We start from the raw sequence: 27,904 nt of genomic DNA on the forward strand, positions 1-27,904 counted from the left end.
TACCAATGAGTGGCTGAGCAGAGATGGGGCCCAGGTCTCCTGGCTCCCAGCTCAGTGTTCTTCCTCTCCAACTGGCTGCTGGGGCTCGTGGTAAAGTGCTGATTCCCAGGAACAGCCGGCAGATGGACAGATAGGCTTCACGGGGCTGGGCTGGGCTGCCCTGATGCCATGTGTTAATTACAGCAGACAGGATATGCCAGCCTAGCAATGTTTGCCGTTGCACCCGCCCCTCATTTAGCAGGTGGGCAGGCTGGCGCAGGCCACTGATCTGCCACGGGTCTGCCGGCGGCCGATCATGCTGACACAGGCCCAATTGTGCACAGCGCCTGCTGAGCGGGGTGGGCCAGGCAGATTGGCACAGCGAGGTCCCTCCCCGAGGACTGGCAGCCCCTTCTGACTGCATTGGTCAGCCAGACTGGTACAAGCTGGGTATCTGTCCCATGATGAGCCCTTGCTGGACACAACCTGTCCACACAGGTGTGCTCACTGACTGGCAGCCGGGGGGTGACACAGGGACTGAGTACTGAGCATGACCATGGGGAGACCTTGTATTGGGTGTCACAGACAGGGGATGTGGGCCAGAACCTCGCACACAGGTACACAGATACTGGGATCAGATAGGACTCTGCCATGCTCCCACCCCCCCGACACCTGCCCTGTTGACTGGTGGGATCCAAAAATCAAGTTTGCAGCCCTGAAAGAGGGGCTGGAAAAGTGGTCTCTTCTCTCCAACCCAATGCCTCTTCCCAATTGCCACCAGTTCTACTGTTCACACTGCAGCCAGGGGGATTTCTCTGATACCAATGGAGCTGGTCACTCTCCTGTTTGAAGCCTTTAATGGCTCCCCACTTCTCTCCAATAAAATAATAGTAATAATAATATGCATTATTAGCATTTTACAGCTAACAGCACTCAGTTATAGCATGTGTCTTACATGAAAGACACCTTCTAAGCACTTTATAGGGAAGAACCCGATTCATCCTCCACCCTGGATGGTGGTGCTACTGCTATCCTCATTTTACAGGTAAGGAGACTGAGACAGGGAGATGGGAGATCTCAAATTGACTTGAACCTAGAGGTCTGACTCTGGAGCCTAACCACTACCAAACCCAGACTCCATACGTGTGAGCCATGACCCTCCCACACCAGGCCCTTCTACACAGCACCCCCAGAACTTGTTCTGAACCCCCCTCATTCTCTGCCCAAGCTTTGCCTTCTTGTTGATGCCTGGGGGCCCCCATGCTCTCCTCCTGTCTGCCCTGAAGGCTCTGCTTCATCCTCCAAAGCAGGGCTTAGAGTCCCCTTCTGGGCAGGGCCTGCCCTGGACCCTCCCAGGCAGAGCTCCCCGGCCCCCACGCCAGTGCCGTTTCCACTCCATGTCAGCAGCCTGCTGCCGAGCGAGCACCTGCTGCTAATGTTTCTCTCCCGACCCAACCTCCACCTCACCCATTCTGTGAACTCCCTGATGACCCCTCTGTCCACAGGCCTGGCCCGCAGGAGGTGTTCATGAATGAACAAATGAATGAATGAATGAATGAATGAACAAGTAAGTGAATGAACAAATGAATGAATGAACGGGTGAGTGAATGAACGAATGAATGAATGAACAGGTGAGTGAATGAATGAATGAATGAACAAGTGAATGAATGAATGAATGAACAAGTGAATGAATGAATGAATGAACAAGTGAATGAATGAATGAATGAACAAGTGAATGAATGAATGAATGAACAGGTGAGTGAATGAATGGGAAGCTGAGGTCACTGGGTGCGTAGTGAAGAGTGGCTTTTGGCCGGGCACAGTGGCTCATGCCTGTAATCCCAACACTCTGGGAGGTGAGGTGGGTGAATCACCTGAGGTCAGGAGTTCGAGACCAGCCTGGCCAACATAGTGAAACCCCGTCTCTACTAAAAAAAATACAAAAACTAGCCAGTCGTGGTGGTGGGCACCTGTAATCCCAGCTCCTCGGGAGGCTGAGGCAGGAGAATTGCTTGAACCCAGGAGACGGAGGTTGCAGTGAGCTGACACGGTGCCACTGCACTCCAGCCTCAGCAACAGAGTGAGACTGTCTCAAAAAAAAAAAAAAAAAAAAAAAGAGTGGCTGTCGTGGAGACACAGGTGGCTGAATAAGTCCCTCCTCCTTCCTCCTCAGCCCACTCCTTCCCAGAACACAAGAGGGGAGGGCATTTGTTAAACTGGGTAAGAGCCCCCAAGCCCCTCTCTTTAGGGGTGAGCCATGTAACCCTGAACCCCATCTCTAATGCTGGGATTTTCCAAGAGCATACTTGTCGGGAGGCAGGGAGGAGGCAGCGAGGAGCTGGACATGATCACCTGGTCTGGAGGAGGGACCTGAGTATCTCAGATGCCGCAGCTGTTCAGCACTCGGTGAACCTGTGCTTTTAGGGTCTGGATTCCAAGCATCTGGATTTGGGGGTGTGGTGGAAAGAGGATGTGCTTCAGAGCAAAGAGCCTGGCTCCCAGCTCTGCCGACTCCTCCCTCTGTGACCCTGGGCATGCCCCTCCCCTCTTTGGGCCTTGGCTTTGCCTCGTGTAAAATGAGAGCCCAAATGGGACAGTCAAGGGCGCTCCTGCTTTGAATGACCTCCTAGGGCACCAAGGGTCCAGCAGTTGGTGGCCCCCTGGGAAAGCTGCAAAGAGACCCTGGTGAGGAGTGGGCCTGGGGGTTCAGAACAGTGTCTCTGGTTGTGGTTCCTGATTCCTGTATCCAAATGACCCGATGACGCTTGTTAAAAATGCAGGATAAGGACTGCATTCAGGAGTCACTGAGTTTGAACCTCCAGGATGGGCTTCCGGGGAAACTGACATTTTCAAACCCCACTCCTACTCTGGCCCAGGTGATTCCGCTGTGCACTGAAGTTCGAGTGTCTGGCATCTATCTGAGGCCCTTTCTATTTCCCCTGCTTCCTGTCTGCTAGTCCCTAAAGCATGAAGGGGGAGCGGGGTGCTGCACGGGAGGTGGAGAAGGAGGTCTCAGAGCTCCCATGCATCTGTCTGATAGAGTTTGGGGGGCTCAGGTGGTTGGGTCGTGACTATGGGCTTTGTGTTCGACTGGTGGGCGCCTATCTGGGCATGGGACATGGCAAGGGAGCAGAGCGCATGACATCTCCCACCCTGGTAGATACAACCTGACATTTGCCAGAAACTCATCCCCTTACACACACACACACACACACACACACACACACACACACACACACACATCCCTTTTCCCAGAGTGAGAAGCAGGGCATATAACTGCACTTACAGCTGTGGGTGCAGGCATTTGCATGCACAACACCGTGAGTCCACAAACTGACACGCAGCCCTGAAAATGGCTGCATACACTCTCTTACACTCCCCGTGAGACCTCCTGGTCTTCCCTGTGCAAACATCTAAAACTACGCATGAACATTCTCATTATTACTTTGCCTTTCACACACATGTGCAGCCTCGTAGGCAGCCTGGAAACACACCTATTTGTACAGTCATCCCTAGGGATGCACAGATGCACACCCATACTCCGTTGAACACAGGCTTCCTCATTCACAGCAGGCTCACCCACGTGGGCTGGGGTCCAGCTCATACCAGTAGCACACACCTCCTCACACTTGCAGGAGCACCTGCCCACATGTGGGGTGTGGGGCCCACAAAGAAGCTACAGCCGCTCTCCTCCCTGCCACTCTCCCCCCAGCCCCCAGGCCCATCTCTGAGCTGCTGTCTGCCATCGCACGGTAACCAGATGAGACAGGCAATTTATGACACCAGCTGTCTCTGTCAAAACCGGATCTCCCACACGCACCAGGGGAAGCCAATTACCTGGAGCCCAGCCCTGCCAGAAACTGGGGCCCACAAGGGAGCGCAGGGTCTGCCCAGAGAGGTGAGTGGCACCTGACATGAGGATTTTCTGCCTCTTCTTGTCCTTGGGAATCGTATCCTCTTCCCCCAGGCCCCCTTGGGGAGGACAGAGCCTGCCCTACCCTCTCTGAGGCTGCTTCTCTGGCCCAGTTCCCAGGCCTAGGAACTGCAAGAGCAATTTCAGGGTGGAGAACAGGCGGGCAGGGAGGTTTAGGGGAAGAGTGGTCCAGGGTCGTTATGGCAACAAGAAAGAGAAGAACCCTGTGCCCCTCCCCCTACACAGCAGGCAGCCAGGCGGCTGAATCATTCTCCCAGGCTTCCTCTCCACCTTCATTCCCCTCACCTCTTCCATCAACACCCCTGCCCTGGTTTTCCTCTCCCTAGAATACCCGCTCCCTTTCTTGCCCACTTGCCCAAAACTAAATCCAACTCTACTACCTGAGCCACTTCCTGTCTGGACTTTGGAATCAGACCTGGGTTCAAAGCTCTCCACTTCACCACCTCCTAACTGGGAATCAGGACAAAATGGCATCCCTTCTCTGGCCATGGGTTTTGCATCTAAAAAAAAAAAAAATGATGTTCATTCCTATAAAAAAATGTTGAACAAGAGTCTTCTAAGTACCAGACTCTGTTCTATAATCGGGGATGCAACATTGAACAAAATGAAGTCCCATCCTGGGCTTCAGGCTCCACTGGAGGAGTCGGAAATCACACATTTCAGAAATTTAGAAGAGATGAGTCAGTTTTCTCACTGTCCTCAGCTGCTTTGTTTACAGCCATATTCCCAGCACCAAGCCCAGCTCCTGAAAGGACCTCAAGCAATAGACAAACTCACAAAGGCACCACTGGACTCAAGCTCTAGCCTGAGGTTGACTTGGTCTAGCTCCATCTTTGTGCCCAGCCTTGCAGGGAGCTTTCTAGGCATGCTTTCTGAGTGGCTGGGATGGCGGCAGATCTGCTTAAGGGAACAAGAAGTCCGTTCCTTCCTTCACTGACTCATTGGTTCATTCCACAAATGCACACTGAGCATGTACTACGTGCCAGTTCCCATGCTAGGCTCCTGGGATCAAGTGAGATGGGCAAGGGACTCCCACGTGATAGTTGCATGGCAGAAATTTCTAGATTTGCTCATCACCTCCCACAGTCTAGAAGCTGAGCAATAAATTCACACTAACAGCAGTGTCCACTTGCCTTTGCATTTTGCAAGATGCTTTTACATATGTTTGTTTCTTTTAGTATTTCTTACAACTCTGGGGCGTGAGTTTGATTAATATCCCTCGCGTTACAGATGAGGAAACTGAGGCTTAGAAACAATCAGTGATTTGCCTGAGAACCCAGAGCCAGGGAGTGAAGCACCCACAGTAGAACTGAGTCCCTTTCTAGCTCTCGTTGTCTCTTGCATTATCTAATTTAATGCCCTTTTCCCCTAACTACCATGAAAGGCAGGTATCGCCTTAGGCTGTTTACAGCCAGGGAGCACCTCTTGCCTGGGCCGGGATTGGAAGCTGTGCTGGGCTGACACAAGATCCGAGGCGCCATCCACTCCTGTATATCTAATCAGTTCATGAAAACCCTCCTTTCAAATACTCTCTCGGCTGCCTGGACACAGAGACCTCAGCTGCTCCATTTCCAGGAGAGCAAATTCCTTCCTGGCTGGAGAGGAGTTGGGATAACGTAGGCAGGCAATTTAAACAGCTCCGGCAAAATACACCAGCAGTTTTCACTCTCTGCCACTATTACACTTTCCAGCCGTGGCGGGATTGGCCCATAAGTGGGATATCAAGTTTATTACAGCTATTTCCAACCTGTAATTGGTTTTGTGGAACACAAAGAGAAGGAGGTTGGGAAGGTGGGGGGAGGTGATATTTTCCCCCTTTCTTTTTTTTTTTTTCTTTTTCGGATGACAGCACCCAGGGCCATTGGTGAGGCAGCCGAAGTTGGAGACTTATTTGTTTTTCAAATTAAACAGCCAGGCCGGTCGGCAGGCTCTCACACTGCTGGCTGGACTAAGTCCACCAGCCACGCTTTGATGACTCTACTTGAAAAGCAATCTGGCCTGACTGCAGCCAGATTTGCTGGTTGGGGTCAGGGGGCAGCCAGGGCCCAGAGGTGGGGTCTGGCAGCTCCGGAGCATGAGAAACTGTGGTCTCTAGGCTGACTCTTCTAGAATCAGAACACTGTGGGCATTCAGGGTAGCAAAGAGTCCTCAGTTTCCTCATGGAACATTTAGGGAAACTGAGTCCCAGAGAGAGGAACAGTGCAGAGACAACCTTTGGGACTTAGAACCTAGCTCTCTGCCTCTCGGAAACTTCTACATGGTGTAGCTGGTCATTTGGGGAATTCCTAGCTGAGATGCTCTCAGGATGGGGAAGAAAAGCCCGACACCTCTTCTTAAGAACTCATGTTACGATCTGCTACCATCATTGCAGTCCACCCACCCTGACCAACCTCCCGACTCTGGACTTGAGAAAAATACGTAATAGCTAATATGATGGAGCACTTTCTGTTACGATGACAGGAGTTGATGTTTGCAAGCAATATCTGGCACAGGGTAGGCGCCAGTGCATGCCAGCTATTATTATTTCCGTCACGTTACTATTACCGCGTGCCAAGCAATCCCCTGGGCTCTCTGTGTGTTCACTCTCAGGCACTGAATTCTCACACATGTGCCTTACAGGGAGGCATGATCCTGCCCATTTTGCAGATGAGGAAACAGAGGCACACAGAACTCTCCAACATCACCCAGCAATCAACTGAGTGGCAGAGCTGGGATCTGGATCCAGAGCTGTGTGACCCCAAAAGCCTCTGCACATTTCCCATATCCCCAACCTCAAAGTAGGTCTTCTGCTCCCTTCTTTTGGACTAATCCATGCTGAGTGGTCAGCTCTGCTGTTTACTATTACAAGTAGAATACCTGTGTGACCTTGGGCAGTTCATTTGCCTCTTTCTTGGCCGTGGTTCCTCTGTCTGCAAATGGGGATGATGGCACATGTCTCTTGGTATAGTTCACTTATTCAGCAACCCTTCGTATGCCAGGCACTGTGCTAGGCTCTGGGACACAGGGCTCTTGGAGCTTACAGTCCTGAGATTCCAAGGAACAATGGAAGGGAGGGCCGGGGGACACTCAGCCTGTGTAGGCACTGGTTAAGATGCAGATTCTTTTGCCTAACTACGTGCACAGCCCCTTCTGTCTGGTCCAGGTGTACCCTTTGCAGAGTTAGGGTGCACAGAATATCATTAATGCTGGGAGCTTTAAGAAAGAGAAACCCCGCTGGTTCCTTTTGGAGCTTCACATCCCGGGTGGTCTGAGGCCACTGTCCCGCCTGGGCCAGGCTACTCTTACCACGGAGTCCCAGACAGATCAGGGTCCAGGCACATCAGGCTGTCCTGGGGCCAGTCTGTATCACAGAGCAGCAAGGGCCTTTTCCCTTTTCTTCATGGTATTCCCAGTGCCTGGCACATGATAAGGTCTCCACTCATTCATTCACTCATTGACTCATTCAGCAGATATTCATCAAGTGAGTGCCATTTGCTAAATTCTGGAAACAGAGCAATGAACAGGACAGATAAAGACCCCATCTTCGGCCAGGCGCCATGGCTCATGCCTGTAATCCCAGCACTTTGGGAGGCCAAGGCGGGCAGATCACGAGGTCAGGAGATCGAGACCATCCTGGCTGAAACGGTGAAACTGCGTCTCTACTGAAAATACAAGAAATTAGCCAGGCGTGGTGGTGGGTGCCTGTAATCTCAACTACTTGGGAGGCTGAGGCAGGAGAATGGTGTGAACCTGGGAGGTGGAGCTTGCAGTGAGCTGAGATCACGCCACTACACTCCAGCCTGGGTGACAGAGCAAGACACCGTCTCAAAAAAAAAAAAAAAAAAAAAAAAAGCACCCATCCTCATAGAGCTTATGTTCTAGGAGTAGCTCATATTCAAGGACCTGTTTGTTTGTTCAACAAAAGTCTGTTGAATATGGAGTGAATGAAATCATTCATTTCAGAAGTGCCTCTCACTCTGGGGCCACACATCCGCAGGGCTTGGCTTACCTTGTCTGCCCTGTCAGCTCTGCGGTTGTCAGTCTGCCCTGGCCTGGTGGTCCCCGCCCACTGGCACCATGGGAGCCTCTCAGAGCCCATGAGACCTGCCTGCCTCCAGGTACTCACTCAGGGCATCCCTGCACTCTGTTTTGAAGCTGCTACGATGACTACTAGCAAATTCTCGGTCCCTGCTCTCTGCACCCCACTCCTTATAGACACAACCCAGCCTTCTGGCACCTCCCACCTGCCTCCCTCTCTGAGTGTGGGCTCCCTTCTTTCATTTACTGAATTCCACATCTTCTGGCATTTTAGCAAGAGACAGTTTGCTCTCCAGCCCCATAGACAGAAAGAGCTCTGGAGGGTGGGGAGGGACACAGAAAAAGAGATGGTCCAGAAAAGTGTGAGTGCTCGTGAAAATACCCCACGAGTGAGAACTTCCCACCCACCAGGGACTCTACAAGGCTCATGTCATCCTCACAGGGAGGAATGTTGCCTTATCGCCATTTCACAGATGAGGAAACTGGGACTAGGGGAGGTGGAACGACTTCTTCAGAGCACAGAATTAGGAACCGAAATCAAACATTCAACTGGGGATGGAGGAAATAAGCCTTGCTTCATGCTCCAAAGCCTCCCATTGGCAGAAAGAGCCAGCCTAGGACCAAGCACTCCCTGAAAAGGGTCTACTTCCTCCAGGAAGCCTTCCATGATCACCCCCCCCCCCCTCCAAGGGGATTCTTGGCTCCTTCAGAAGTGTCAGAACATCATTGGATAACACTTGGTAATTACTTGTTGCTGCTGCAGCCATCATCTTACTCACTGGAACCTCAGCTAATTGTGGACTGTGTACCTCTTGTGAATAAGGTCAAAATGGGCTGCGACCGTGTCTGAAATTTATTTCCTTCTTGGCCATTTATTTCCTTCTCGGCCATGAGGCTGCAACTGCCCCTGTAAGTCTCAGGTGTGGAGAAATGTTTCTAGAATTAAAGGCGAGGTGTCTTCCAGCACACCCACCGCACCTTCTGTCCACAGCCTGTACTAATCCCCAATTCCCACCTGGCCTCTTTCTTGGGCCCTCTAACCACCAGGAACCACAGAATGACATCCTTGCAAATAGCTGCTCGCCCACTGGCCCCACCCGAGCGTGTCTGAGCCTCCCATTTCTTTTACCTTCCGGGAGGCTGAGGGAGGAGGGAGTGTGTACCACAGAGAGCTGGGACAGTGGGGCCTGCCCTCCAGATCCTTCACCCTGCAGCCGAGATAAGCACTTGGCTCCAGCTGCCTGAAGCAGGTTTCACAGAAGCAGTTATTTACTCCTCTGGCTGACAGTGAGGCCCCAGACACAGCCCCAGAGAAACAGATGTAAATAAAACCAAAGGAAAACTAGGCTCGTCCTTGAAACTCCCCTGTCCCTCGGCCTGAAACAGCGATTTACGACTCAGTTAATTCTTCAGTGCTGTATCTGGGGTGCGTGGGTATGTGTGTGGACGTGTGGGGTGCGGGTGTATTTTCCTAGTAATAAAACCCTCAGTCTCGGCGAATAAATTTGAGGAGACAGTTTTACTGACAGATTTTTTTTCTCTTTTGTGTAATAAAAAAATGGAGTGAAATTTGAGATTGGGACGATAAGAGCTGCCGCATTTTAGGAGGAGATAAAAAAGCAGTGCCTGAAGGGAGGTGAGGCCCGAAGACGGGCTGCCAGTTAAATGGGCAGGACGCCTTCCGCTTTATGACTTTGGGAGAAAAATCCTCACACCTCCACTGAGATTCTGACATCCTTTCTCTTAATGAGCCTGGCCACCAGGGGTAGAAAGAGACGTTGAGAGGCATTCAGTTCACCTGCAGTCTCTTCCAGCCTGATGGGATGGGATGTGAACTCTGGTCTGGAAGCCAGACGCTTGTCAGGATCCTAGTGTGGGGTCTCAGCCGAATCATTTTACCTCTCCAAGCCTGTTTCTTTACCTGCAAAATGGGAACATTCTTGTCTATTTGGCTCTGTTCCCAGGGACCTGGTACGGCCACACAATGTGATGGGCTTAAAGCTGGGTTTCTCCACCTGGGCACTGTTGACATTTGGGGGCCAGATAATTCTTGGGAGGGGGGCAAGGGGCTGTCCTGGACATTGTGAAATGGTCAGCAGTTTCCTAGCCTCTATCAGCTAGACACCAGTACCAAACCGCACCTCTCCTCCCCAATTGTGACAACCAAAAAATGTCTCCCGAGCTTGCTGTATGTCCCCTGGTGGGTAGGGTGAGCTAAATCACCCCCCAAGTGAAAAGGCCCTGCTTTAAAGGTACTTTGGTGGCTGTAAAAAAGTCAAATGGGTGAGGCAGGGATGGGAAGAGGGTGCATGGAGAATGGGGAGCCCCTGGGGGGTCTTGGCCTCCACCCCAGGCTGGGACATTGGGAGGTGGGGAGATGGAAGCTCTGATCCCAAGTGCAGCCAACTCTCTTCTCCACCCCGTGCCAAGCTGGACACAGTCAACTCAGGGACATTTTTCTGGGTGAGGACAGTGGACGCAGAGTCAAGGTGTGGTTGGTTAGGGGTGGGCATCTTTCTTGGGGTGAGTGCCAGCAGGGATCCCAGGAGGAAAGGAGAATCCTCCTGTCCCCTTCCTCCTCATCTTCCTCCATTCTCATGGTCCCATTTCAGAAGCTGGGCCTGTGCTGCAGAAGCAGCCAGGTGGGAGGAAGTGGTCCTCTGTCTCCCCTCTGCACATGATCAGAAAGCGCCAAGCCCTCGGAGAGGAGGAAAGTGACGCGTGTGCATGTCGCTAAGTCCCAACAGAGACAGGAGGGGTGTGGGCTTACGGAGGGGTAAGGAGAAGCTGTGCCCTGGGAAGTCTCACTGCCGCTTCTTCTCAGGGTCCCAGAGCCTGCGAAGGCCTTCTCATGATTCTAACCAACCCCGGTCCTCACAGAGGCCACCTTACTCTTTACAAAGATTGCAGTCTATGGAAAGTGACCGGTACAGACATAGCCTGTGTCTGCACACAGCTGGTTGCTCAACCAATGCTGGCCAGATGCATGGAGTCTCTCCTAAACCGGTAGCAACACCACCTAGGTCAGACAGATGTGGTCCAAGTCAGCTTGGGTACATATGTGTCCAGAGGAGCCCAGCTGTGTCTAGAGCCAGTACTCCCAGGCAAGGGACAGGGGGGCAGATTCGCACTCCAATCCTCACCTTTTTGCCTGGGGAAGCTGCTTTCAGCATCCCCCCTACCCCAACCCTTGGAGACACCCGTCCCTAGCCACCCCTCTCCCAGCCCCTCTCCCCGCTGCCTCCACCACGCAGAGCCGCAGGGAGCTAATTCCACTTCTCCAGGCCCAGGCATGAGGCCTCCCCATTGCAGGCTGTTAGCGCGGAGCCCAGCTGAGCTGCGAGAGGCTGCAAGCTCCCAGTCTATAATAGAGTTGCTGAGACAAGCGGAAAACTGCAGCCGAGTAAACAGATAAATAATTGAAACAGTGACAACACATACCTTGCTGCTTTGTGGAGTAACACTTTCATTAGCTGGAGGCAGCACAGATGTGGGGAGGCAGGCGGGCGGCAGCTGAGGGCACGGGATGCTTGAGTTCGCTTTCCATCAGCCATGAACAGCAGGACAGCCCGGCAGCCTTGGGCTTCATCGCCACCTCCCTGCCTTCTCCCACTTCCGCATTCTTAGGTGAAATGGGGACTTCATGCTCTCTGTCCTGGCCCATCCCAAGAGGAGGGCAAGTGCCCCACGCTGTCCCCTTCTGCATCGCCCGTGCCAGGATGTTGGATTTCTGCCTCTAGTCTTGCCCCTTTCGATTCATCCTCAATCTATAGCCAGAGGAGCTTGTAAATCGAATCTAAGCCTGGCCCTGGGGACCACCGCCTTCAGGAGAAGCTGAACTCCTTTGCTGTGGAGACCCTCCATGATCTGGCCCACATTTTTCTTCACAGCCTCTTCTCATCCCACTTCCTTTCTGCTCCAGGTGCTCTGAAGGCAGCAAGCTTCCCCTGAGCGCACACTGCTCTTTTCTGCCGCAGGGCCTTTGCTGTTCCCTCTGCCTGGAAAACTCCCACCTGTTGCCAGGCTGGCTCCTACTCTTCCTTCGGGAGGGAACTTAAACATCGCTGCCTCCAGGAAGCCCTCGGTGATTACCTTATTCTCAGGATGGGGGCTGTCCTTCTTCTGGGCTTCCTGCCTGCATCTTGTCAGTGTCCTGGGGAAAGGGGTGACCGAGGCCCGCTGAGCACTCACGTGCGGCTATCTCTGTGCTCTGTGGCAGGTGACGGATGGTGGCACCATCAAGCAAAAGATCTTCACCTTCGACGCCATGTTCTCCACCAACTACTCACACATGGAGAACTACCGCAAGCGAGAGGACCTGGTGTACCAGTCCACTGTGAGGTGAGGGCCTGGGGGCGGCCGGGGAACAGCGGGGGAAGGGAGGAGGGATGGGGAGTGGGGCGGAGGGCAGTTCTCCAGCCCTTTCACATCAATCCCTCTGTGCTGTTGGGCTTGAAGACGGAACTGGGGGCTCCCCTTATGGAAGTGGGACCCATTCCCTGGAGGGACATCCCCTGGAGGGAAGAGGCAGCAGAGGGCCCGGCCACTGCTCTTCTGACTGGCCTCCTCTGCCAGCTCCTCCAACAGTCCTGGAAGGTGGGTTTTCCAAACTCCATTTATTTCCAAGTGAGATATTGAGGCCCAGAGAGGGTGAGCAACGGGCCTCAAGTCACACAGGCAGCAATGACACCGCTGGGCGGTGAAGCAGTTCTGCCTGGCTTGGAAGCTCATACACCATGTTCTACTGTTTTTTGTGGGCTCCAAGGCCATAAGGGCCCCGAGCTTAAGAGAGAACGACCCCAAGCAACTGGACGCCCAGGTCAGAAGCAGCAGGGTGGGGAGGAGCAGTGCTCAAGTCGGAGATGCTTGATTCTCCTACCGCATCCCTGTTTTCCAGGAGGTGGGCGGCAGAATCAAGCTGACTCGATCTCCTTCTAGAGCCTGCCGTTTTCTATGTGTGTGGCTCCAGCTCCTTCCCACAAACTCCCTACAAGATCCTAGTCCTGTTTTATCCCTTGGACCCTTAACACACGCTGGTCCTTCTTCTCAAAAGGTCTTTCTCTCTTTGGTCATCTGGTAAACTCCTCATCAGCCTTCAGAGCCCCACTCAAGCAATTCCACCCATGGGACCCCTCAGCTTAGCTGAACTGATCCCCCAAAGCTGGTTGGCTGCAACTGCCCCAGTATCCACCCCTCCTCAGAGGGAATCTCACTGCATTCATGAAGAGTACACAGCTTTGCACACACACACTCTTCCACGCAACACCGCCAAATGCTTTGCCAGGTGCCCAGCCTGAAAGTAGTAGTCTGCTCCAAAGCTGGAGGGGGACCGTGCTGCATCGGGCACCCTGAGGGGGGCTGCAGCCGGCAAGCCCACATGACGTGCACTGTGGCACCATGCTATGTGGATGTCCCAGCTAGTGCCTGGTACTGTGCTGTCTTTAGACTGAGCCTGGAGGAGGGGGAGGCCCTACTCTCCAGCATGGGCTGTGGGTCTCTGTGACCGTGAGCTCCAGGAGGACAAGGCACGTGCTCCTCCTTTACCTTGCATCCCCAACTCTCAGCCCAGGGCCTGACACACCGTGGGTACATAATGAAATTTGCTAAATGAGTGGACAGCTCAGGCTTCGCTCCTCCGCCCTTCAGTCCTCTTTTCTATTGGGTAAAATTAGAAAATGGGACAAGGAGATTGTAAAGGGTGAGTCCAGCCCTGCACCGAGAATCTGGCCCAGGCATCCTCCTCTGCCTGCTTTTGTAAAAATGGGAAGGTGAGTGTGCTCCCCAGGCGGCCTGGCTGGGTCCTCCTCCTCTCTGGGCTCTGTGCCAGGACCATGCTGAGAATGTGGACGTGAAGGTGTGTGAAGAGGTGTGTGAACAGCCGCACAAACTCCTTCATCCATCTAGCTATGATTTCTCCTGAACCTGCTTCCAAAAAGAAATTATAGTGCCTTAAAATATTAAAGCACACCTAAAACAAGCCAGTTACAATCAAGATGAAAAAGGAGATAAAAACTCATTTTGGAGAAAATAGCTATTCTGGAAACCACAGATGGTTTTGTAGTAAGTGAACCCCCAAATAATCTCCACGACTCCCAGAAACCTAATGCCAGCCAGCCCACCCCTGCCGGTCACTGTGTCTCTGAGAATTCCTTCCTCACCAAGCCACCCACTGCCACCAGCATGGCCTCTAGGACCCCTTGGTTCTGATTTCTAGCTAAGAAAGAAACCCAGGGACCATCTAGAACATTCTTGAGCACCACCATCTCCTGCACCCTGGAGCCTCAAGGGCAAGCCCTGCTACCAGAAGATCCAGATGAAGATCCCAGCTCAGTCCCTGCCTACTGTATGACCTGGGATGAGAGCCTTAACTTCTCTCCCTCTGCTTCAGGTTCTTCGCCGTAGAGCAGGCTTGACATGATTGGCTTTGTACAATTGTGAAATTTCAGTGAAATTTATGTCCAGCAGCCTGAGTTCAAATCCTGCCTCTTCCACCTCCTGGCATTAGTGAAATCTGGGGCTGGTAACCCCACAATTGGGTTTCCTGACCTCCAAAGGAACATGACAGCACTAAGAGGCTAGCTGCAGCTTGTGAGGAGTTGATGGCGTGCATTCAAGTGAAGTGTTGGTTTCCGGCCTCTATGTGGTACATATTTGCTGCCATTGCCTAGAAAACCTCTCCTTCTCCCACCATAAAACAAAACAAAAAAACTCACCTTTTTACAAATCTCATAAAGCCTCCTTTTATGCACTCTTTCTGTTTTGATCTGCACAAACAACCCCATGAATGCAGAAAGGTATTATTATTATTAATCATTTTCTCTAGCCTTGTTCTTACTACAGAAGAGGTCAAAGTTCAGCAAGGCCCAACAGTCTTCCTCTGGAATGACATGAACTTGACCAGACCCCTTGTTTTTCTGTTGTGGAAGCCAAGGCCCAGAGAGGGAATGAGGCTTGCCTGAGGTCACACAGCGGCACTGACTTAAGCCTGATCTCAGGAGCCAGTGCTCTTTTATTCCCCACAAGGGGGCCAGTCTCCCCCACCTTCTCCCTGAGCCTCGGTGACAGGGGCAGTCTCCCAAGTAGAGAACATCCCAGGGAGCTGAGCCGTCCTGTTTGGTGATCACTAAGGGAGAGAGAAGGAAGGAGCAGACCCTCTGGAGCCTAACGGGATCACGGAGGATTGTCGGCCCTCCCAACCAGCCATGCTGGGGGCGACTGCCTCTTCAGGCTGCAGAGCCCCATCAGGGCTGGCGGCGGGGCGCGGGACTCCGCATTTACATATAAATGAAGATATTTACAAATTAATGCATCTCAACAAGAGAGAGTCCCAGCTCCACAGCTGTCTGAGCCGTTTCCTCTTCAGCTGGGGAAAGTGGGGAGAGAATGAGGCTGAGAAGATTACCAGGAATTGGCTGAGAGCAATTTCCCGGGTAGCCTAGAGGAGCCCCAAGGACTCCTGGAGCTTTTTGTCCCCCTGATGGGGCCCTGGAGGGATGGAAGTCGGCTGGATCATCAGGACTTCTGCCCCCATGGGGTGCAGGTGTGTATCCCCGATTGTATGACCTTGGACAGATCACTGCCTCTCGGAGCGTCCCAGAGGCCCATCTATCAAATGCTTTTCTAGGTCTTAGCCCCAGAGCCCAGAACTCCCAGGTTGGAATTGACAAGAATGTATTCCCTCCAAGGCTATTTAGTTGAGCACCTACTAGGACCTTGGCTTGGTGGAAGGTGCCCAGGGATACGGGGGAATGAGAAAAGCACGGCCTTGCAATCTAGTGGAGGAGACACGGCAAAATGTAGATGAATATATCATTCCACATTCTGCAAAGAAGTGATTCAAAACCGTGGGCGTGTAATGAAGGGACAAGTGGGGTGCAGTGCCAGGAAGGAATGAGATGCTGGGTGCCATTTAGATGGGTGGTCAGGCAGGGCCTCTGAAAGGGTGACTCTGTAGGCTCAGACTCAGACCATGCCACACCGGTTGCAGTCGAGAGATCTTTATTGGAGGAGTCCGAGCGAGAGCCGAAGCGGAAGAAGAAAGAAAGCGAGGGCTCTGCAGCCTCCGTCTTTTATGCCTAGGGACGTTACGTGGGGGTCGCTGGTTGGCTGAGGGGCTGGGTCTAGGCTGAGGCGGGAAGGCGTGACCTCTGATTGGCTCCTTTTGGCAGGCCTGTATTGGGGAGGAAGAAGAACCCGGAACCAGCGCCATTAGGGTGCTCTTGTTACCTAACATTCCTCCCTTTTTTGTTTTTTAAGAAGTGGGGAGGTGGGCGTCACTGTTCGTCTGGCTACTTCCTGCTGAACGGGGGCGTCGTGGGGAAGGGATATTGGAGGACTGTAGGGGCAGAGCAACAGCAGGAGGCCAAAGAAGATGGCGCTGAAGGTGAACACTTCCCAGGGTGTGAAGTCTAAAATGTCCCTTGTAAGTAGAGGTCATCTACGGACGCGAGCCATCCGTATGGCAGGGAAGGATCTGCTATGAGCCACATATCTTCTTGGAGGGCCTGGAGGAAATCTAAGAAATTACAGGTCCTGGAGGTGGAGGCCATGGGTAGGTGAGTCCTGGTCGTCTTCTTCGGTTGCTAGGAGTTGGTAGTGCCTAATGAGAAGCTGGTTAAAAGTCTGGTTAGATAAGGAGGAGATTCGTTGTTGTATGAACTTTATTAGGCAAGGGAGGAGAATACACAAGGCCGCTATGCCTAAGAGGGGTCCGAGAAACGGTAGGACCCAAGCTAAAAGAGGCATTTTTAGAGTGTCCCAGGAGAAGGAACGAGAATCTGAGATGCGTTGTCTGATCTCAGAAGCCTTGTCCTGTATACGCTGGGCAGCATCTCGCACTATCCCTGACTGATTAGTGTAAAAACAACACTCTTCCCCTAAGAAGATGCAGAGTCCTCCTTTTTCAGCAGTGAGGAGGTCTAGGCTTCGGCGGTTTTGGAGAGTCACTGCTGCTAAAGAGTCTATTTGAGATTGTAAAGTAAGAATAGGTTTTGTTATTTCCTGTAAACTGTCTGAGAAATCTTTTGAGAGGGTGTGGTAGTAGGATAATGACGTGGACAAGCCGGCTATTCCAGTCCCTGTGGCAGTGGCTATTTCTAATCCTATAAGTAGGGGTATTAGTTGTACGGCTCTCCGCTGACGGACTTGAGCTTTGAGGGGTACTGATAAGGTGTGATTCCCTGGGGCAATGTCAATGTGGGGGCTTAGAAAGACTAAGGTGCAGGTGCCTGTCCAGTTAGTGGGGAGACAGATATAGGTTGACATTCCACATAAGAAGAATATGCCTTGGCTGGGTAGACAGAACTCGTTATGTATGTTAAAAAGGTGTGTGAGTTTCTTGTTTTCATTCTCCCATACTCCTAGAGTACTTGCTAAGGTGGCTCCAGTGAGCGGCTGGAAAGGGGTGTTGGGAGTAAACTGAGTGGCTCCCTGTGTTTTATTTTCCCATTGGAGGAAAAAGCGTCTTGTATCTACTAGGAGCCATTCGAGAGAGCGATTGAAAGAGGGGATGAGAAGGCACTCACTAGTGGTGGGGGCGCTGCTGCAGGGAGTCCAGGGGTGAATGGTCATGCAGGGAGTATGTCTGCCATTACAGAACCCGGACTGTTTGTTGATTAGGGAGGAGGTGATGATTTTGGGGGGCCCAGAGAAGCGGACAGGCCGGTTGAATGGAGCTGTTTGGGTGACTTGAAAGCTAGCATGATCCATTGGGGCTTGAAGTTGTAAGGTGTAGTTACACTGATGTGGTGGTAGGTGCCCCAGAGGCAGGTCAGATGACAGGTTGCGTTGTATGCATAAAGGGGCTTGGAAAGTTAAAATAGTATTTGTGGTTACAGGGCCGTGTATGGGCTTTTTATTGTTTGTGTAACAGGTGATGTTGGAAATGTAAGAAAGCAAAAGTTGGGTTGCACGTCCTGTCATGGTATTTTTGGTCGTATCAGAGATGGGGAAGTCGGCTAATGACTGCATGTTTAGAAGTTGGAAAGGGTCTTTTCCTTCATAACAAGAGTGGTAGGTCAGTTTGGTGAAGACCTAGTTTTTTGCGGGAATGGGAGTGGCAACATAGCCAGAGGTTGATAGAGAGATACACAGCCAACAGTCATTTGCCAGGGAAGGATTGGACTGGTTTAACAGAGTGTGAGTTAAGTTGAGAGTCTTATAGAGGCAATTAGGAGCTAGTGGAAGGGGAGAGGTGGTTGTATGAGGTGTTGAAGGAAGTAGGAGGGACAGATAGGCAAAGAGTAAAAAGGAAGGTAAAGAGGGTGCTCTGGAAAACGAGACCATTTTATCCAGTCTGAGTTCTTTCACCTGTGTTTTTTGGAGGAAGCGGTCGTTCCTCAGGGTCATGGTAGGAGCCTTTAGGCGGGGTAGTCGTTGGGCGTATGGTCTGGCCTCGTGCCTGGACTATGGGAGGGCCAGAGGTGGAGACAGCGCCCCAATACTCCTGCAGAACCGAGAAAGTAGCTCCGGTATTAAGGAGGAAAATGACGAGATGCCCATCCACTGTAAGAGGCACCCTGGGCTCCTGCGTGGTGATGGTGTGTGTCGGGGAAGAGGTCCCAGGGCCCCGTCAGTCGTAGGCCGCTAACCCAATGAGATTGGCTTTAGGACGGGGGTCTGGCCCAGCTCCCCCGAGGGAGCTGGGGCAGTCGGTCGCCCAGTGGCCGGATTGTTGGCACTTGGGGCACGGTCTTTTGGGTGGCCTGGGATTAGGACACTCACGAGCCCAATGACCTTTGTTCCCACATTTAAAGCAGGGTCCAGGGGGTTGGCGGTGAGTGATGGACATAGAGGCATGGCGTCTGATAGGCTGGGTTGAGGCCTTGAAGGCCTGAGCCAACGTCTGGCACTTTTGCCTCCTTGCCTGCTCGTCACGGTTGTGGTAGACTTCGAATGCGGTGGCGAGGATCTCGGTCTGCGGGGTAAAGGGACCTCTGTCTAGCTTTTTTAATTTGGCCCGAATGTCTGGGAAGCTTTGTGTGAAGAAATGGGACATGAGAAGTTGCCTGCCGTCGGGGGCTTCGGGGTCTATGTTGGTGTATTGTTGGAGTGCCTGTGTAAGGCGGGCGAGGAAGGCGGACGGGTTTTCATGTTTTTCCTGAATGATTTCGTGAAGTTTTTCAAAATTGACTGCCTTTTGGGCTGCCTTGCGGAGACCTGTTATTAAACAGGTGGCGAGGTGGTCTCGGGCCAAGACACCGTTCTGGGAGTTATAGTCCCAGCCAGGGTCGTGTTCGGGGACTGCCTGCGCCCCGATGGGTAGGGCTGGGGTTGTTTGGTGAACCTGATCTGCATAAGTACGGGCCCGCTCCTAGACCGGTCTGCGCTTCCTGAGAAGGAGGGGGTTAGAGAAATTCTGATGTAAGAGGTGGAGTTAGAAGTGTATGAGCCTAAGCGTTGACAAGACAGTCACAGAGAAGGGAACATGGACAGGAACAATATATTTTGTTCGTGTAACTTCTGTAAGAGGGGCGAGGACGGAAAGGTGTGATGTGGAATGAGAGGTGGGAGGGCTGAGCGGCGGAGGGGAGGGAGCTGGAGGGGTCGTGGAGGAAGGGGAAAGGAGAGAGAGGTTGGGGGAAGTGGTAAAGGGCGGGGCTGCCGCTGGCCGGGCGGTGGCCGGAAGGTGGGGCTGAGGGTGGTGATATGGAGTTAAGATTGGGGGAAGGTGAGGGCAGCGATACGATGTTGAGGGTTATACGGGGCTGTGGGCATAGGGGATCTCTTCCCATTCTCCTGTTCGCTCACAATATTTAGAGGCCTATAAATGGGCCATTTATTTTGGTTGTTTAAGGGGTTGTGAATTTGATTACGCGTTTAGGTTTGAGGTCGGCGGCAAGGCCTAGGGTAGCCAGATTGTCTAGAAGGCATTTTAGGGGAGAGTCGGCCGGCAGGGATGCGGAGCCTCCCATAGTGGGAGAAGGGGCAGTGATGGCTAAGAGGGCGTCCCCTAATTAGCCGAACACTGTAACCAGGTTCAGAGCCTTCGGTTGGTCGTCACCAAGGCGAAGGGACTGAAGGGCCAACAGGATGGCCGAGGGACCGTGAGCCACCTGGTACCAGGATTTTGTATGTAGCCAACAGTATGGCGCGGGGCGGAGGCTCAGGCCGGAGGGGCGAGGAGGAGAGGGAGAAAACTCCGTTCCCTGTGTGTTGAGGAGGGGAAGCGAATGATAGGGGCCTACCACTGCCGTAGGGGTGTCGGGTGAAATGTGTTTGTCACGGGAGTGGCTACGGTCTGGCGATTTGCCCAAGAGGTAGGCCCAGGAGGGGAAAACTTACCGAGATGAGGCCGGTGGTGGGCGAAGAGCGTGGCAAACAGGAAAATGGGCGAAGACTGACCGGGGCCTGGTCTGAGCCTGAGAGGGATTGGGGTCCCACCAAAGGCAGGGAGTCCCAGTCCGAGTCACGGCACCAATGAAAGGGTGACTCTGTAGGCTCAGACTCAGACCATGCCACACCGGTTGCAGTCGAGAGATCTTTATTGGAGGAGTCCGAGGGAGAGCCGAAGCGGGAGAAGAAAGAGAGTGAGGGCTCTGCAGCCTCCGTCTTTTATGCCTAGGGACGTTACGTGGGGGTCGCTGGTTGGCTGAGGGGCTGGGTCTAGGCTGAGGCGGGAAGGCGTGACCTCTGATTGGCTCCTTTTGGCGGGCCTGTGTTGGGGAGGAAGAAGAACCCGGAACCAGCGCCATTAGGGTGCTCTTGTTACCTAACAGCCTCTGAGGAAGGTGGCACTGGGGTAGAGACCTGAGGGCAGGAAAGAGCCCTCTGTGAAAGGGAGGAGGCAGATGTGGCCGACAGTTATCCCACCCTGCCCACATCCTCTTACCCCTCGCTCTTCCTGGCAGTGCCAGCATCCTTGATGCTTCCCCAGGGCTTTCTCAGGGCAGTGGAGCCCACTCAGCCTGCACACGAGAAAGGTGAGAAGTGCCGGGGAGTTGATGCCACCCCCGGAGCAGCCTTGACCAATGACTGTTTATTGGGTGCGTACCCAGGCCCCTCGTCCCTCCAGGGGGACGGTTCAGATGCATGCTCAGGAGGACAAAGTACATGCTCCTCCTTCACCTCGCATGCCCAGCTCTCAGCCCAGGGCCTGGCACACGGTGGGTGCATAATGAAATGTGCAAAATGAGCGGGCAGTTCTGGGTATGCTCCTTGGCCCCTTAGGGGTGTTTCCTAATGGGTAACATTAGAAAATGGGATAAGAAGGGGGGACATGGAGAAACTATGGGATGAATGCTGTCAACTCTCTCCCGGAGTTTCTCAGTGCCCCCCCAGAATAACCTTGAGAAGGCACCTGTATTGGCTTCCTTCCCTTCTAGCTCATTCCATCAGCTTCCTGGGACCCCTTGTCACATAACCCCTTTGCTCCTAAATCCTTGTTTCAAGGTCTACTCTTCATTCCACCCTTCTAGGTTCTTGGCTGGGGCCCCTGTAGCAAAAGACGAATTCACAAGACAAAAGGATACAAGTCTAGTTCGTATACATTTTAGGAGACGCAGGAGATTTTATAAGGAAATGAAGACCCACAGAAGTGGTTCAAGCTGAGCGTTTTTTGCTGGGTTGGATGAAGGGTGGGGAGTCATGGGAAAATGTGAAGGATAGAAGGATCTGAGCTAAGGGCAGTAAACTGGGCACACTCAGCAGGGTGGCTTATTCAGATCCCTTGAAAGTGAAGATGCTTCCTTCCTCCAGGTACAGAGAGGGAACCTCTCACATGAAGGTCTTGTGACCTCCTTCAGGGAAAGGTCAAAGAGTCCTTCCTGCACCTGCCATTTCTCAAATTCCATCTGCTTAAAATATTCAATATACTAAGGTGCCATATTTGAGGTGGCATGTCCTGAACCCCCTCCCCATGGAATGTGGCCATTCCAGAGGGCAGCTGTGACCTCCTTGGAGGTCCGAGTGAATCACAGCGAGGCTTCAACCACTCCTCCCACACACATGCTGTGTCTTTCATTTCCTGAAGCACCCTGAGGCCCTTGTCCCATTCGATCTGCTCAGGAAACGATGGGGAGCACTGGACAGATTTCACTGGCCTTAATTCACTGGTGCAGGGAATCTAGATTCGAGGGGCTCAGTGTACTCCTGCCCCTGACCTGCTATTGCAGGTCCCTCCAACACCTTGGCCAATGCTCTTTGCCAACAAGGTCCTACTTGTCTTTTCAAGTTCAGCTTAAACGTTGCTTCCTATAGGAAGTCAGCCCTGACTGCTCAAGCTCACTGACTGATGCTATGTCTTCAGAGTCTGCCCGCCCCCGCACTAGACTGGAAGCCCCATGAGGACAGGGACTAGGTCTGCTGTTTTCACCACCATCCTCTCCCCAACCCCTAGGACAGCACCCCAACCCTGGGCACGCGGTAGATGATTCGTATATATCTGTGGGGAGAATGAGTTCATGGTGAACATGGTGGTGGAGTCCTTTCAATGCAACACTTGCTGCTGGTGGCAGATGAACGAGACACCTTAGGAAAGGAACATCCAGGCCCCCGTTCCTTCCCCCAACACTCACATCATTCATTCATCACAAAGGAATTGAGTAATTACCATATGTCAGGGACAATGATGGAGATAAAGTGGTGAACAAGACATAATCAGACCTGCTTTTGGGAGGTTTCTGATCTAGTGGGTGAGGAGAGACACACTACAAAAATGCCTTTAAAATAATAAGGAAAAATAGTTACAATGTGTGATGAGTGTGGTGAAGGGAATAAGGTACAACTGTCCCTCGGGATCCGTGGGGGATTGGTTCCAGGACACCCCCAAGCAGATACCACAATCCTAGCATTCTCAAGTCCCACATATAAAATGGCACAGCATTTGCACATCACCCACGCACATCCGCCTGGATCGTTTAAAGCATCTCTAGATTACTTATAATACTTACTATCATGTAAATGCTAGGTAAATCATTGTTATAGTATATTTTTATTTGTATTATTTATATTGTTGCATTATTTTTTTTCTGTGAATATTTTTGGTCCACTGTTGGTTGGATCCGCAGATTCTGAACCCATGGATCCGGAAGGCCGACTGCAATGTGATAGAGAGGGGTGGCAATAATGGAGTGAGGGCATTGCACAGCTCCTCATAGGAGATACCTGGAATGTATCTCCAGGAATCTGGAGACATCTGAGCACAGATCTGTAGTATAAGATGCTAGCCAGGCAAGGTTGGGGCTTGGGAGGGCACTCCAGGTAGATGACATGGCAAATGCAAAGGTCCTGGGGTGAGAAAGAGCTTGGTGTGATCTGGGAGCTGCCAGAGGGCCATTGCAGCCAGAGCACAGGGAATGGGGAGGTCAGCAGACGTTCATTCTCTGGGCCCTGGAAGCTGCAGAAGGTTATGGCATGCTGTGGTATGCGGTTTGTCAAGCTCACCTTAGCTCCTGGGTAGAGAGGGTGGGTTGGAGGTGCCAGGGAAGGAAGACAAAGCCGTCCACAAAGGAGCCTGGAATCTGACTTCCGGGTATAAAATATTCAATATACCAAGGTGCCGTATTTGAGGTAGCGTGTCCTGAAGCCCCTCCCCATGGAATGTGGCCATTCCAGAGGGCAGCTGTGACTTCCTCGGAGGTCCAGGTGAATCACAGCGAGGCTTCAACCACTCCTCCCACACACATGCTGTGTCGTCCATTTCCTGAAACATCCTGAACCATCCCCCAAAGCCACAGGTGGTGGGGAACAGCCGGGCGGGGCAGGGTGAGGCTGGGGGCCATGTAGAGAAAACCGGTGCTGGGCTGCACCTTCTGATGCATGTTTATCAGGAGGGAGACTCGGGAGAGCTGGAGTAAATGAAAAAAAGAGGCTGAGAATGCAGGGTGCTGGAAGAAATGCCACTTCCTTTATTACTCTGAGGTGCATCGGTTCACATAGACACTCAACAGTGCACAGTAAGCGTTGGCTGCATTTGAGGCACAGAGCTACGGCGCACAAAGGTGGCTAAAATCAGCCCGTGCCTCTTCGGAGCCTAAAGCCTGTTCCCCTCCCTTCACGCCCGTTGGCCTATAAGCTCCTCCAAGGCTCAGCTACATCTTCTTCATCTCAGTAACCGTGGGACCTACTTGGCATTTAGAAAGGAACGATAAATATTTGTGGAATGAAAAGAGAGAAAGGGAGGATAAAACACGGAGATAAATAGCTAACAATTCAAGTAATAAAGTGATAGCTGTCATAGAGAAGATTCAGATATGATACAATGATGAATCAGAGATGCAGAGACGGGAAATCAGGGTGATGCTGGCATTTGAAGTGGTTCTAGAGGCGTCAGTGGGTTTTAGACAAAGAGGAGCTGGGAGCTGATTCTCTGGTCAGAGGGCCCCATGTGTGCAAAGACATGGCAAGAGGAAATTGACCAAGTAGTGACAAGACCACTCCATAGGCAGACAATGGTTTCTAAGCAGAAGCTCTCCGGAATCTGTTCAAATGAAAAAAATAAGGGATTGATTTTTAAATAGGCACATTAACTGTTTGGTTCAAAGAGCAGAGGGGTCTGTTTCCCTTTGAAAAGTTAAATGATCCTTCTACAATCTATTCATGTGGAGACCAAACTCTTTTTTTACGGTTGATACAAAGAAAAGTGCCATCTGACCCTCTTTGATTTCAAAGTCTGAATTCTCCAGCTCCCTTCTCCCTCTGTATGTTTTCACGAAGCGTATGTCTTTTTTCTCTAAAATATACCTAACATGCGCTGCTTGCCACATGAAGTGGTCATTCATTTATTGATTCTTTTGCCCACTCAGCAAACACCCGTTGCCTACCTATTGCATGCTGGGCTTGTGCCAGGCACTCAGCAACAACAAACACAGGCCCTGCCCTTATGAAACTAACTCTCCAAGAATATGCTCAATTCCTGACCTGCTGGAAACCCGTTCCTCTCTCTCCCACCCAGTTCCAGGAGTGTGAATGAGAGAGAGTGGCATTGTTTATTTTATTGTTTTTAACAGATTATGCCTCTTGGTATTAGAATTAAAAGCCCCTGGCTTTCAACCCCAAGTGGGAACCTGGTCCCTATCTCAAAACCAGGGATGATTTTAGAAGACAGGGTTGCAGGTCTCCTCCCAGCCACTAGCGGAATGCTCAGCAGCCTTCAGCAGCCTTAAATTACCCATCAACTGGCCAGTCGCTCATGCCTGTAATCTCAGCACCTTGGGAGGCTGAGGTGGGAGGATCACTTGAGCTCAGGAGTTCAAAACCAGACTGGGCAAAAATAGTGAGACTTCTTCTCTAAAATAATAAACAAATATAAAATTACATATCAACTGAGCAACAAGCCACTCCCTGGTGGTGTCTACACCACAGGCCAGCTCACTGACCACCTGCATCAGGATCACCTTGGAAGTTGCTTTAAAATATCAATTCCTGGGCTCCACCAAGACAGAATCTGATTCAAGGCCAGAGCAAGACCCGGGGAACCTGGAATTTGTTTGCTAAAAAGTCTTCCACGTTAAGATATGGGCAGTGAGATTTGGAAAGCCCGCTTCACATAATCCCATCCACCTGCTCCGATGTGCACACTGGGGTCAAAGAATTCAATGGCAGGCACCAAGGCATAGATAATTCTAATTGTTGGTGGTCCCCATCTGCCAACAGGCCCCTAAAGCCAGACCACTTTTAATTGAAGATGGTGAAATTGCCAGGCCAGCCAGTGACCTAAGAGTCCATTCCCTGAGGCCAGAGTGAACTCACAGGCACCAGCCAGCCCCGGAGCTTGAGCTGCCCTCACGCCTGGGCTGCCAGTCATTAGCAAAGCAATAACAGCTGGCATGTGCGGTGCACTCATTGGCCAGGCCCTGGGCTAAACTCCTCAGGAAGTGAGGCCTTGCCTGCAGGCCAAAGGGAAGGCCAGGAGCAAGATGCTCTTTCTGTAGCTCCCTGGCCATGGCACTCTCCCCAGAGATAGAGCGTGCCCATGCTTTCCAGCTAGAAGTTCCACTGGACCCAATCCCAGGCCTCCTACCCCCAGAGCTCTAATTAGGAAAGGGGGCCCCCCTTTGTCAGGCCCCAGAGCAACGCTCCGCCCAGACTGCAGGAATGTGCTCTCAGCCTTCCTCCCTGGTTCTCATCTTTCTGACTAGGACCCTCCCTTCTTCATCTCTGGGTCCTCCATGCTCAGCCCAGCTCCTGGGATAGATGCCCAGGGCCTCTGTAAAGATTTGCCGAATCAATGGGCTGATGGGTTGTATTCCAATGTGGAATTATCATTTCAAACAGTCAGCAAAACTCTCTCCCAACCCATCATCTGGTTTAACCCGTGGAGCACAGATCTCAGACTCACTGAATCCTGTTATTCAGATGCTGACACGGAAGAACAGAGAGGTATGGTCACTTGTCCAAGGTCACGCAGCTCGTGCAGGGGGAAGCCTGGGTTAACGCCCAAGCTGTGGCACTCCATGGGCCACTGGAGCCAGGTCCACTTGTCGGGCCCCTGGGCCATGGAGCATGGTGAGCAGGTCATCCAACAAACAGTAATTTTTGTTGTTGTTGTTTCTTTGTTTGTTTGTTTTTGAGACAGAGTCTTGCTCTGTCGCCCAGGCTAGAGTGCACTGGCAGGATCTCAGCTCGCTGCAACCTCTGCCTCCCAGGTTTGAGATTCTCCTGCCTCAGCCTCCCGAGTAGCTGGGATTACAGGCACCCACCACCACACCTGGCCAATTTTTTGTATTTTTAGCAGAGACAGGGTTTCACCATGTTGGTCAAGCTGATCTCGAACTCCTGATCTCAAGTGATGCACCCACCTTGGCCTCCAAAGTTCTGGGATTACAGGCGTGAGCCACTGTGCCCAGCTCCAGCAAACAGTAATTGATGCCCGCCCTGTGCCAAGTCACTTAGTAGGGGAGACTGACACGTGACCTTGTCTCTCCACCCCTACACACGTGTGCGTGTGTACACAGAGGATCTACCCGGGATGCTTGGTCTCTCCAAGTAGAAAGCTGCCAGCATCAGTCATCACCTTAAAAAGAGCCACAGCTTGGCAGTTCCAGGCCCCTGGCTGCCACAGTCAGGGACAGCAAGTGATGCCCACTGTTGTCTCTGGGAGAGGGACCTGGGAAACAAGTGCCCTGCATTTTCTTTGCTCTCTTGGCTGGTAGCATCAATTCCATTGACTAGAGGAGAAATCTGTCTAACCTAATGTGCTTCAGATGCTCTGCCTCAGTCCCCCCCACTGAGCTGGGCACACTCCCCTGCTCCCCATCTTCCCCTGCCCCTGCCACCTTCTCCCTGCCTCCCCCATCCCGGCGTTGACCTCTCAGGTTCCCACTTCCTCTCTCCTTCTCCAGGGGCTGCCTGGCCTTCTCTGCCTTTTCAAAGCCCAGTAGTGCTCCAGGCCCAGTTCCAATGCTCAGCTTGACACAGCAGCCCTCCCCGACTCTCTCCCCAGTGGCAGACTCTATCCTGCCTGCTGTGTCCAGGGAGCGCCCCATGCATTCCACTTTAGCCTTCTCCTGCTGGCTCCCACCTGTCCACTCGCAAGTCTACTGTCTCCACCAAGACCATGAGCAGCCCAGGCAGGGCAGGGCTGATTCCTCTCCATGGCTCCTCCCTCATGCACAGGTGCAAGCTCCACAGAGGACCGGCACCACCTCCCTAACTCTCTCCACCTCCTGTCACTGAAGGTGGACACTCTTCTCCTCTTGTTCCTTGACTTTCAGTCTTTGATTTTCCTTTTAGAATGATATTCTTCTTTTCTTTCTCTCCCCCCTTTCCAATAGCCCACTTCCTATTGCGGTGCCCTTTTCCTGCCATCCTGTGCACACAGGCATGCACGGTGCTTTCATTCCCTCTCTCCCCATGCATTCTTGCATCTCTTGGCTAGGAGTCCTTCTGTGGTCCTCAAATCTCCCCTGCAGCACAGACTCCAGATCTTGATGCCCCAGAGGCCCCTGGAGCTTCAAGGAGACTCCCGCTTCCAATTTAGAAGGAGGGTCAGGGGTATTTCTCCTTGGTTGGGTCTTGGGTTAGTGAAGAGATTTG

At 52.2% G+C, this 27,904-nt stretch overlaps 1 protein-coding gene across 2 annotated transcripts in view; it reads left to right on the plus strand.

The window, feature by feature from the left end:
• The window catches only part of IGSF21 (immunoglobin superfamily member 21), a 276,852-nt gene that overhangs the window by 161,888 nt on the left and 87,060 nt on the right, over positions 1-27,904 (plus strand). For both annotated transcript variants that reach the window (XM_030805089.1, XM_030805091.1), the window contains one exon: positions 12,150-12,271. In XM_030805089.1, coding sequence (XP_030660949.1) covers positions 12,150-12,271 — 122 coding nt within the window. The remainder of the gene's footprint in view (positions 1-12,149; positions 12,272-27,904) is intronic.

The sequence above is a fragment of the Nomascus leucogenys genome, chromosome 24 (assembly GCF_006542625.1).
Source record: "Nomascus leucogenys isolate Asia chromosome 24, Asia_NLE_v1, whole genome shotgun sequence".
Classification (NCBI taxonomy): domain Eukaryota; kingdom Metazoa; phylum Chordata; class Mammalia; order Primates; family Hylobatidae; genus Nomascus; species Nomascus leucogenys.